The sequence below is a fragment of the Vidua chalybeata genome, chromosome 3 (assembly GCF_026979565.1).
Source record: "Vidua chalybeata isolate OUT-0048 chromosome 3, bVidCha1 merged haplotype, whole genome shotgun sequence".
In the NCBI taxonomy this organism is placed as follows: Eukaryota; Metazoa; Chordata; class Aves; order Passeriformes; family Viduidae; genus Vidua; species Vidua chalybeata.
In genome coordinates, this window is record NC_071532.1 from 68,371,967 (window position 1) to 68,384,170 (window position 12,204).

The 12,204-nt window shown below is 43.2% G+C and overlaps 1 protein-coding gene across 4 annotated transcripts; it reads left to right on the plus strand.

Moving 5' to 3' along the window:
- Positions 1-321: 321 nt before the first annotated feature.
- ZBTB24 (zinc finger and BTB domain containing 24) lies at positions 322-11,895 on the plus strand. Of its 4 annotated transcripts, XM_053939276.1 has the most exons (8): positions 334-632; positions 716-839; positions 3,041-4,034; positions 4,441-4,608; positions 5,776-5,859; positions 6,572-6,655; positions 8,920-9,001; positions 9,892-11,895. In XM_053939276.1, exons 2-8 carry the CDS (start codon positions 783-785, stop codon positions 10,658-10,660), a joined length of 2,238 nt encoding a protein of 745 aa, XP_053795251.1. In that variant the 5' UTR covers positions 334-632; positions 716-782; the 3' UTR covers positions 10,661-11,895. The 4 variants fall into 4 exon arrangements, with proteins under 4 accessions (XP_053795253.1, XP_053795251.1, XP_053795250.1 ...); XM_053939275.1 differs by having other exon boundaries at positions 334-839; XM_053939277.1 differs by lacking the exon at positions 716-839.
- The last annotated feature ends 309 nt before the right edge of the window (positions 11,896-12,204 follow it).

Genomic DNA, 12,204 nt, shown 5'->3' on the forward strand with positions numbered 1-12,204 from the left:
AGAGGGTGGTTGGGCACTGGAACAGGCTTCCCGTGGAAGTGGTCACAGCACCAAGCCTGACAGAGTTCAAGTAAAGCATTTGGCAACGCTCTCTGGTACACGGTGTGATTTTGGGGGCAGTCCTGGGCAGGGCCGGGAGCTGGAACCGGATGATCCATGCGCACCCCTTCCCAGCCGGGCTGCTCTGTGATTCTGTGGCTCCAAGTCCCGCCCGTGTTGCGCTCATTGCGGCAGCGCAGGCGCGCTGCCAGCCCCGGCCCGGAAGTGCAGCGGCGGCGGCGGCGAGCGGTGAGTGGTGGGTGCCGGGTGCCGGGGCAGGGCGGGCGGCGGCCGGGCCGGGTGCTCCGGGCCCGCGGCTCTCGCGGGGCAACGCCCGCTCCCTGCTCCTGCCCGCGAGGGACGAGCGGCCTTCTCTTGAGGGGCGGCCCGAAGGGCTCACACGGTGCGCGGGGACGGCGACCCGCACGGTGCCCTTGGCCGTGGCCGTGTCGAGGCCCAGCCCGGGCCGTGCGCTGCCCCCGGGGTCACCTCCCGGGAGCTCCCGAGCCCTTCCACGGCTGGGCCGGAGTGTATCCGAACGCACCGCCAGCAGCGTGCGGCCTTCTGCTGGAGTACAGCCTTATTCTATAATGGTGAGGGGTTTTTAGTGCAGTCGCGTGGTTTGGATTTTGCAGTCAAAATACTAATACTGTCACCTCCTGGTTAAACATCGAAGTCCTTCATGCGATCAGAACTCACAAAACACCCACTACTTTGTCTGGAACACGTGTAGATGTCAGGGGATGCCTGCAGGCAGAGTTGGCAGCAGCCGTCCAGGAATTCTTATATTGCACGATAAGGCAGGTTGGGTCACACCTGCAGCTGTGCTTTCAGGTGCTCCAGCAACAAACATCGGGCTCACATGCTCCAGAAGTTAAAGCTCCCAGATAAAACAATTTGGCTCCGCTATGAACTATTTGGTAGCTGATTAGGGCTAAAGAATCCCCTTTTCGCCATGTCAGTAGCATTTAGGTATCATCTGTAGCTAGTGTCTGCTGTTTCATGAAGCATTTGTTCAGGTCATTGAACCTGTTGCGCTAACTAAATACAAATATTTAAATTTACATGTGTTTAATATGACACTTGTATTATCTTTGGTTTAGCTGAGCTTTGTAAATAGGACATTGTGGGCATATCTCTTCCATAATATTTGGTGGATTCTTCTAAAATTGTTGTATTTTTTTTTCTTTATTATTAATTTTTGTAAATTTACTATTGAAGCAGCTTAGCAAGTCAAATTGATCATTAATAGTACCTTAATGAGTCCTATATTAGAACTCTTCAAAACACTGCTGTTTATATGTTTGTATTGCCTACCTTCTTAGGCTGAAGCTTAGTAAAGTTAAAAAGTGTTAAAAAAGAGAATTTTCAGAAGGATAAATGGGGGTAAAAGAAGTAATGAAGTCCTGCCACATTGATACCAGTGAAGAGACCTTTAAGATCATCTAGTCCAACTCATGCCCTAACACCTCAAATAAACCATGGCACCATTTATTATAGGATTTCCTACCTTGTCCCTGAGTAAACTGCACTGATCAAGCTGCAGCTGACCTTTTTTCCAATGTAGTGGGTTGGTGCTGGCTGGACACCAGTGCCCACCAGAGCCACTCCATCACTCCCCTTGTGAGTGGAACAGGGAACAAAGGATATAACAGAAGCTCATGGGTTGAGATAAGAGCAGAGAGAGATCACTCCCCAGTTTCCAGCACAGGCAAAACAGACTTGACTTGAGGAAATTACTTTATTGTCAAAAAGATCATTGTTGGATAATGAGAAATAAACCCAAATCTTTAAACAGCTCACCCCACCTCTCCCTTCTTTCCAGGCTCAGCTTTAGTCCCAGTTTTCTCTACCTCGTCCCTCCAGCAATGCAGGGGGATGGAGAATGGGGGCTGCAGTCCATTCATTGCACATGGTCTTTGATTCTGCTTTGACTCCTCACACTCTTCACCTGCTCCAGTGTGGGGTCCCTCCCACAGGAGACAGTCCTTCTTCCATAAACTACTTTAGCCTGAGTCCTTCCCGTGGGCTGCAATTCTGCTCTGGCTTGGATCCCTTCCACAGGTGCACTCCTTCAGGGACAGTCTGTTCCAGCCTGGGTTCTCCATGTGATTGGAGAGTTCTGCCAGCCAACCCATTTCAGTGAGTCCATAGGTCCTGCCAGGGGCCTGCTCCAGCACAGGCTTCCCACAGGCTCCCAGCCTCTTTCAGGCATCAGCCTGCTCTGGTGTGGGTGCTCCAGGGGCTGCAGGTGGATCTGTGCTCCACCATGAACCTCCATGGGCTGCAGGGGCACAGCTGCCTCGCCATGGTCTGCACCAGGGGCTGTGGGGGAATCTCTGCTCTGGCACCTGGAGCACCTCCTCCCCCTTCTTCTCCACTGTCCTTGGTGTCTGCAGGGCCGCTGTTCCCACTTTTCTCACTCCTCTCTCCAGCTGCAGTTGTGCACATTTCTTTCCCCCGTATTAAATATGTTATCTCAGAGGTGATACCACCATCCACTGATGGGCTTAGCCTTGGCCAGCAGTGGGTCCATCTTGGAGGCAGCTGGTGTTGGCTCTGTAAGACATTGGGGAAGCTTCTGACAGCTTCTCACAGAAGCCACCCCTGTAACTGCCCTGCTACCAAAGCCTTGCCATGCAAAGCCAGTGCTGTACTAAGGAGCTGTGACCAAGGAATTGTTTCTGTCTGATTGTTTTAGTTTCAGAAGCTAGGGTAGCAATTTTTTTTAGATAATACAGGGTTCACAGTACATCAGAGATAAAAAAATGATAGGCAGTAATTCTGATCTAAAAAACTCTCTGTAGCCTTTTCATAGGATTTTCAAATACTTTTTGAAGAAATTCCATGTCAGCAATAGTGTTGATTTTTCAAAAGTTCAGAGGATTCAGAATTGCTTCAGAAACTCTTGAACTCTGTTATGGGTATAACAAATGATACTTGGGTCTTATAATGCCGACTGTTAAAATAATTCTTTACTAAAGCTATTCTGTTTTTCTAGGCACCTCCTTTAATATTCATAATTAAAATGGCAAAAACAACTGATCCTTCTGAGAAACTGATCATCCACTCCAAAGCTCACAAAGATACCATTCTAGCTAATTTTGAGGAACAAAGGAAAAAGGATTTTCTTTGTGACATTACTCTGATAGTGGAAAATGTGCAATTCAGAGCCCACAAAGCTTTGCTGGCTGCCAGCAGTGAATACTTCTCAATGATGTTTGTAAATGAGGGTGAAATAGGGCAGTCAGTTTACATGTTGGAGGGAATGGTTGCAGACACCTTTGGAGTTCTGCTAGAATTTATTTACACTGGTTGCCTCTGTGCCAGTGAGAAAAGCACAGAACAAATCCTGGCCACTGCACAGCTGCTGAAAGTAACTGACTTGGTGTGGGCCTGTACAGACTACCTGGAAAGCCGCAGCCCAGGTAGTGCATTGCCAGCTCCAGCTGAAAGTGTAGCCTCTGTTGTTGGAAGTGACAGGAAAAATGATGATCCACCAAAGCGAAAACGGGGGCGACCAAGGAAAATCAAGGTTGTCCAGGAAGAAGAAGAAGAATCAGGAGCAAATTCTGCTGAAGATGGGCAGCTGAGAGAAAACAACTCCATGCAAAATGAGCAAAATTATATGAAAAAAGACACTGAAGTAGAAGAAACAGTTGCCAGTGAACAGGCTTCAGTGAGGAAAGAGGGAGAAGAAACTGAACCTGCTTGTGGCTCAGAGGCTGCTGTTGATCTGTCAGCTGAGAAAGATGAAAACTATGATCCCAAATCTGAAGGAATACAGAGCACTCAGAGTCGTTACAGCAAACGTAGAATAAGGAGATCAATCAAACTAAAAGATTATAAACTTCTTGGGGATGAGGATGAGAAAGGACTGGCAAAGAGAACTGATGGAAAAAGAAAACGTGCGGGTTCTGAAGCCCGCTGTAAAGACTGTGGCAAAGTATTTAAGTACAATCACTTCTTGGCTATTCACCAGCGAAGCCATACAGGTAGGCCTTCAGAGACTGCTGCTTTTGGGTTAGGTTAAGGGATGTTGCCAAATGCAAGTGACGGTTGAAGTGCTGTTTTTTGACTACAGCAAGAATATCCAAAATAGCATGCTGGTCCAAATTACGATGTGTTCTGTGTTTACTGTTTTATTCTTGTCAGCGTATCTCAGAACCTTTATGTCTTACCTAGATTTCAGTGTAATTAATAATTTAATTGTTTAAGCACTGAATTATATGGCAATAGCTAAAGAATTCTTTTATTTCTGTGTGAAGCTTGTCTCTTTACCACTAATCGAGACTTAATTTTTTCAGTAGCTACAACATTGCAGCACATCTCACTACCAGCTTAGAATATCTAGTAAGAAATGATGCATCTCTGACTAAAAATGTCATCTTTTGCTTTCAGGGGAGCGCCCTTTTAAATGCAGTGAGTGTGGCAAAGGCTTTTCCCAGAAGCATTCTCTTCAAGTCCATGAGCGAATGCACACCGGGGAACGGCCGTACACGTGCACCATTTGCAGTAAGGCTCTAACAACAAAGCATTCTCTTCTGGAGCACATGAGCCTACATTCAGGTAAATACTTCAAGGCAAATGTCTCTCTCTGCTGCAAGAATCTGCCTTTCTGAAAAAAAGGTACTTCTGATCCATCTTGTATGTGCTGGTGTCACATTCCACTGAGGGGAACTGCAAGGAGTTATTTTAAAAATGGATGGTCAGGAACAAAATAATGTCACACGAGACAAACATTGTATCTGAGAACTGTTTATTGGTAATGAAAAAACAAAATTAAAAGAAGTTATCCTACTAAAGAGAGCTAGAAAAGACAGAACAAGAGGAAGAAAAATGGGAGAGGAATGGGAGGAGAGAGAGGGGAGACAGAGAGAAAAAGAGGGCTTTACCACCGGCGAGTGCTGTCGATGTCCACGAGGTGGGGGGTGTGCATGCTGCCTGCCTGGGCACGGCTCCTGCGGTGACGGGTGGCCGGACACAAGGTGAGGGATGCTCGGGCAGGAGGACCAGAACCATGCACATGGTTGTGGCAAGGATCACAGCAGTGGGCTGGCTTGGAGGTGGGCAGGATTGGACGCAGGGAGGCTGGGACAAAGCAATCAGGGAGTTGGTCAGGGACACAGGGGAGCAGGACAGATGCAAGGGCCAGCAAGGACCAGCAAGGGCAGGAGAGCAAAAAGGCAGGCTGGGGCCAGGGCAAAAAGCATAAGCGACAAATCAAAAGCAAGTTTTTAAAAGCCCGTCAAATCACCAAGCCTCAAAAGCAAAAGCACAGTCTCAAAAATGCCCCAAGCCAAAAGCCCAACTCAGAAAGCCCCGGGGCCTGTGACACAGTTACATTTCATACCCCAGCTCCTCCCAAAGTCCGCCTGCTGACAGGAAACCATTGGCCCAGTCCAATGTCCCAGTGCAGTCCATTAGCAGAGACCTTTTGCCATCTGACTGGAGAGTGTCTCTGGGGTACAGTGTCTTTGGTACTGCTGACTGCCTGTCCCATGCAAGACATGAACTCGTTGCCAGGAAAGCTCTCCCCAGAGACAAGGCTTTCCTCCATCTTTTCCTAGGTGCCTCCTGGATGTGGCACATGTGCCTCTTCCCCCATGTGCCTCTGACATTGTTGAGTCAAATCAAAACTGAATTGGCTCCTCACAGCTGAATTTTGTATTTTATTTATTTTCTTACACTTGCTTTGGACGTGGCTTACATTTTAATAAGTGATTTTCTCTACAGGGCAGAAGGCTTTTACCTGTGATCAGTGTGGGAAATACTTCAGCCAAAAGAGACAGCTCAAGAGCCACTATCGACTACACACAGGTATGACAAGTTTGGATTGAGGACCTGGCTTACAGTCCATGCTGATTTGTCTTCCTAAAGATTAACATAGGCTGAAAGTTCTTCCTCAGTGATGTATTTAGTCTTTGCTACCTTGATGTGTCCTATCTTGGATAGGTATAACAGTGGATAGGGTGAAAAAGACATAATGGTGTATAATAAATGCAATGTGTAGAAAAGTGTTTCATTGAGAAGGGCTCTTATGATGATGAAAAATTAGTTACATTGTATTTGACATACAACTTGATTATTTTAGCCCTGCTGTCCATGCTACATAGAAGCTGGGAATTGTATAAACAATTGTGTCTGCTGTCTGGTCTGCAAACTGCACTGTAGTTGCCCGCTACTTTGGACTAGTAAGGGCATACAAGCTTTAGGAAGTGTTCTTCTCACTTCTGGAACAGGATGAAGATACACACAGAGGAAGTGGTGGAGAAAATCAGAATTTACAAAGCTTCAGGAGAAGGTGTTTTTAGGCAGGAGCAGGTGTCAGTCCCCTCTTTTCCTGTGGTAATACTAAATTGAGAAATAGGAGTGTGACAGTTAAGATAGGGAGGAAGCAGTGAATCACCTTTTGTTTTATCTCTATATTATATCAAAGTGGTTATTTTACAGGAAAGTGCTTTAACAAAGATCACTGAAGAGATAGAGGGGATCACTTAGGCACTGACACTTTTTTTGTTGTTGCGACAAGGCCGTTCACTGCCGGAATGTAACCAGTGTCGGCGCAAATTCATGGATGCAGCTCAGCTAAAGAAACATCTAAGAACACATACAGGTAATGTTGTATCTTGTGTTTTGTGGGGTTTGTGGTTTGTTTTTTCTTGACGTTACATGGACAAAACAATGTTAAGCAAATTGCACTTGTCTCTGTGGCATGAACTTCTGCTCTACTTGTAACATAATGATGCCTGTGTTGCTAATGAAGAGATTTGACATCAAGAATGCAGGAGCACAAAAAAAGCTTGTGTTACAGCAGCACAGAAGCAGTGCCTGTTACAGGAAGAGGGCTTTTTTTCCCCAGTTTTATAAACCTGCTGCAGAAAATGCCAGTTAGCTTTCCCGTGATAGAATCCTGGACTGAGAATTCAGTTTGTTGGGAGAGTTGTATCCAGCATGTATCGGGCTTGCAGTGAGCTGACAAGCAACAGAAAGTGTTTGTCCAAATGAGTTGGACACCTCTGTCTGTGAGGGATGGGTGCTTATGAAAAGTGCTGTGACCGGAAAAATAATTATTTCCATTTAGCTTTTACTGTGCGGTAATAAACCAGATGTTGAGAGGAGATGGGCTGGGAGGGATGATTTAATGCAAGTGCGTCAGAGGGTGTTTTAAGAGATTTAGAGGGCAGGCTGGTAATGAATCACTGGGTAACAGAGATAAAAATGTTGATCTATCCTCTCATAATAACAAGGCATAAACTTCATAAAATACTTCCCTTTGAAGAGTAAGTTCATAAGGTGATATGTGAGTAATTTTGTCTTTTAAAGTAACTGGAAACAGTGGCAATTGTTTTCTCACAAAATCAAATTGTTCTTAAGCGTGTCACTTGCAGTTGTAATACATAACTCAGCCTCAAGCATACTTTAACTCATTCATTTCCTCCTCTTTTCTAAGTGAAAAAGATTTAAATTTTCTGGGATATGCTGAGGTCAAAACTTGTGCTTCTGGGAGCTTTTGGTTATCCAGACTAGTGCTAGCATGTGATACTTATATAATTTTGTACTGAAGAGAACTCAGTGTTGACACAGGCAAGAGTTTTGTATCTGAAGCTGATAGAGCTCTCTAAATGTAGTGGGAAATGAGTTTGGGGTGGGAAATGAGAAGAGGAAGCTTACTAGCAAGGTAAGATGCAAAAATATATGAGTTAAGCTGATTTTCAGCAGAAACTGGCTTGCAATATATTTTGCTACTAGAAAAGACAGGCAAGATACCAGTATTAATTATGTAGAAATAATAATTCATTTATCCCATCTCATAAGCAAAGTAAAATTCCAAGGCATTTGGGGGACAAGCGTTAACATAGGTACAACTGTTCTCCTTTGGCAGCAGTTTGGTAACACTGTGTCATAATAATACAGTCTAATTGGGAAGTTACTCCTGTATTCTGTAGCAAGCTGGGACTGGATGACCAGAGGTCCCTTCTGACAAATGTTTCTTGTTCTCTCATCCTTTATCCATGCCCTCCAAAGCCACATGAAAGCTGGTAAGCATTGCAGTTCTATGCTGAATGGGAAGCTTCCTTGGAAACTGGCTGCTGCCCAGTGCCTGGGTTTGGTGTGCTTTGATGGTGTGAATTACCACAGTGGTGATCTGGATTCTCGTGTCTGGTGTCTTAAAGAACCTCAGTGCTACAAGGATTTGTTATGGTGTGAATTAGGATTCGCTTTGGTTGTGTAGGATCTGTTTCTATGAACCTTCTTATAATTTAACTTGGCCTCTCTGCTTCTACTCAATTAGACATCAGAATTCCAAATGGACTAAAAAAAAAACCCCAACAAATAAACAAAAATTCCCCAAACAAACTCACATTTTATTTAACTCATGATAATTTTTTTTTTTCTAACTGGTCTTCCCAGAATATCATAGGCCTAGTATGATGAAGCCTTATAGAAAGCCAGGCAAGTTTTTAAGATAAGGGATTCATTTTCCAGCTTTGGAAGTTTGAGCTTACTCACCTGGATGGTGCTGCACGTGAACATGGCATTAATTCCAGGGTTCAGGGACAGCCTTTTTCAAAGCATTTCTGTTCCATATGGAACACCCACATCTATGCCATAGGTACAGCTTTTTGTTGCTTTGGGGGCTTGGATCACCTAATCCTTCATCTTCAAAGGGGAGAAATGCTAGAGGTGTACATTTAAAATGTTATACCCTCATTTTGACTAGTGAGTTCATTCGGTTTTGGATATCTGCTGAACCATGACAGAAGTGTGAGGAGCCAACAGTGCACTGTGATACTTTGTATGGTAAAATGCAAAATGTTTTTAATGAATTTATGAAAAGTGCAATTTAAAAAGGAAAGTCACGTTTCTTTTTGATAGGTGAGAAGCCCTTCACTTGTGAGATTTGTGGCAAATCATTTACAGCTAAAAGTTCACTTCAGACTCACATTAGAATTCACAGGTAAAGTATGTCTTATTTTCATTATATTCTATTAAAATGTAACTTCTAGTTTTATACCTAGAAGTAGTGCTTGTTTAATTATAGAACAGTCAGGACTTGTTTGCATTTTGAATGATTGTTTAAAACTTAACATTTTTTGCTTAATCTGTGTAAGAAAAAAATTGGTAGTGGAAAGTACTGAAGTCCTAAATACTCATGTGCCAGGATATTGTAAGAGTCTTCTTTGGTGTTTTGTGTCTGTTCACTGACAGTGTACTTACTGCTGTGCTATTTTTGTGAAAATTTTATTCTAAGTTTTGTTTGAGAACAGGACAGTAGCCATGATGTATCAAGGTTATTGGAGCATTGCCTTGTTGCCCGTGAGCTATCCTGTCTCTTTAACAGCACTAGTTGTCTTTTACCCCTGTCAGCGCAATGCATTGCATAAAGACATGTTAGATTGTAAATCACTGGAGAACTGTTGTCCAAGAAAACATTTCCAGTAAAATTTCTTGTCCTTTTAACACAGACAGCAAGTTAGGATTTGGAAACTTCTTTTTGGTTTTAAGCCCACACTTTTAATTAATGTTCTTAAAATGGTCAGTGCTTAGAATTGTGTAAAGTTGTTGCATTCTTGTCAAGGTCAAACAGCATGGAGCTTGTACCTCTGTTTTTCTGAGAGGAAGGCAGTTATCTCTGTAGCTCTGGAGTATATACTAATTGTACAGTTTGTGAAGTCAAATAGAGATAATCAGGAGATCAAACAGAGGATGTTTTTAACACTACCCTTTAAGTACTTACAATTTAGAAAAACAATGTAATCATTTAAGTGTTTTATTACAGAATAAGTTTCAGAAAGTAGCATTGTCAAAGTGAATATTTTAATGAGATCAAATTCTTTCCTTTTGCAGAGGAGAAAAGCCATATTCTTGTGATATATGTGGAAAATCCTTCTCTGATTCCAGTGCTAAGAGAAGACATTGTATCTTACACACAGGCAAAAAGCCTTTTGCCTGCCCAGAATGTAGTTTGCAGTTTGCTCGTCTGGACAATCTGAAGTCTCATTTGAAAATTCACAGCAAGGAAAAGCAGTTTCAGGAAGCCAGCGCCGCCCCAAGCACCAACACTCATCCCGAAGAAGTGAGAAACATTCTCCAGCTGCAGCAGTACCAACTTGCCACCTCAGGAGGGCAGGAAATTCAGCTGCTGGTTACAGATGCAGTACACAACATCAACTTCATGCCCAGCCACAATCAAGGCATCAGTATTGTGACTGCAGAAAATGCCCCCAGCATGACGACGGAGCAGGCCGCGAACCTCGCGCTCCTTGCACAGCCACCACAGCAGCTGCAAAACTTGTTGCTTTCAGCTCAGCAGGAGCAAGCAGAACAAATTCAAAGTATCAATGTGATTGCAAACCAAATAGAGGCTGCCCAACCTGAACAAATGCATGTCATCACTCTTTCTAAGGAAGCACTAGAACATCTCCATGCTCATCAAGGACAAAATGAACAAATCCACTTGGCGGGATCTTCACATCCAGCTCAGCACGTGCAGCTGGCTCAGGAATCAAGTCAGCAGTCTCACTCTAGCCACGATACGGTTCCTTCCCATCAAGTCAGTGAAGAACATAATCAAAGTGTACTTGTTCCGAATCCCATCAGCAGCCTCTGTCAGTAAATGAGTCAGCTCATGAGCATCCTATCCAGGGACAGGCTTTCTGAAATGCTTGTTTGTCAGCAGAGGGCTAGGCCAGAGAATGCTTCTCATCCAGGCAGGGATTACACATGTCATACTTTCTTTTTTGCAGCATGAGCTATCCAAAGATGCATTTCTTGGTGATTTTGGATGAGTGACTCAGTTTCCTTAGCCATATTTATTTTAGACTATTTTGTTTTTCTGGATTGGTATTTCTTTACTATACACAGTCCTCCACAAGTACCTCACAAGCAATTAATGTGGGGTTTTGTGCCTCATACACATCTCTGCCTCCTGAGGAGATATTTTGCCCTCATTTGCATTTCTGAGTGACTCTCCAGAGAAGTTCACCTTGCTTGTAGGAGAACAATGTTTAGGATATCTGTGGATCACAAAGTACCACTTCTCTGATAAGCTTAACGTTACACCTGAGCTACTGTCAAGCTTAAGACAACCAGTACTTTTTGCAAAGCTAACACCGTATTTCTTATGTTTAATGAGCTTTTTCTCTGCAGGTTAATGTAGAATTATCTATGTAATCATTCCCTGAAGTGCATTACGAGTTACTGACTACCAAATTTATTTGGTTTGGGTTGAAACTGTTGCAGCCTTTAACTGGCCCTGAATCTTCCCTACTGTTTACTGTGTGCTGTATACATCTTGCTCCTCAGAAACATTTAAGCCATTGCACTTGAATAGTGGCAATGAGATGTGATGGTTACACTGGAGAAATGAAACCCCACAAATTCTGCCCTGTTAGTTCTACCACTCACTCTCTGTGTGACTGTGGGCAAGGTAGTTGACCTCTGTGCCTTATTTCACCATCTAGTAAGTGGGGATAGTGTTCACACTCTCTGCCAAGCACTTTGAAGAGCTCTTGATTTTGAAAGCACTGTCTGTTGAAGTGCAAAACCCTCTACCTGACAGGATTCTGTCTAAGCTTAGGAGCCACTGTATATTTAAAGTGTTATTTTTTGTACTTTTGAGAGAAGAACATAATCTTACTTTAATATATGTTAAGACTGGTAATTGTTTATGTGAGGATTCAAACAATGAAGAGCATCACTTCAGAGCATAACAAGTTACATAAATGGGGCACGTCACTTAAAGTTGTACAGCTATTTTTGTTGACTAAATTAGAGGTGTACAGATTGTTTTCAATGACTGACTGCTAACAAAAAAGATTTGACATCATAATAAAATGCCTTGCCAAAATACATGCTTTCTGTTTTCAGGTTTGACTACTGGTAACACCTTTACACTGGTATGTTAAAATCCACATATAATGCCACTGATGTGTTAAAATCCAGGTAAAATGCCACTGTTACTTAAAAGAACATGCTCAATTGTCTCTTCAGCTTTAAAATGTCATACTTGTGATTTACATAGATGTTTTATGTTACAACAAACAAAAAATTCTAAAAAACATGGTGAATTTAAAAGCAAAATTATCCACATTTTTTATAAAATCCCGTGTTCCAAGTCCAGATTACTTGGCGAGCTCCTGACTGCATGCTGCAGATGTT

Excerpts from the sequence above, each read along its gene's own strand:
- ZBTB24 (XM_053939275.1), top strand. The coding sequence starts at position 783 with ATGCCTGCAGGCAGAGTTGGCAGCAGCCGTCCAGGAATTCTTATATTG. Across the intron at positions 4,035-4,440 it reads TCACCAGCGAAGCCATACAG|GGGAGCGCCCTTTTAAATGC; the intron begins GTAGGCCTTCAG and ends TTTTGCTTTCAG. Across the intron at positions 6,656-8,919 it reads ACATCTAAGAACACATACAG|GTGAGAAGCCCTTCACTTGT; the intron begins GTAATGTTGTAT and ends TCTTTTTGATAG.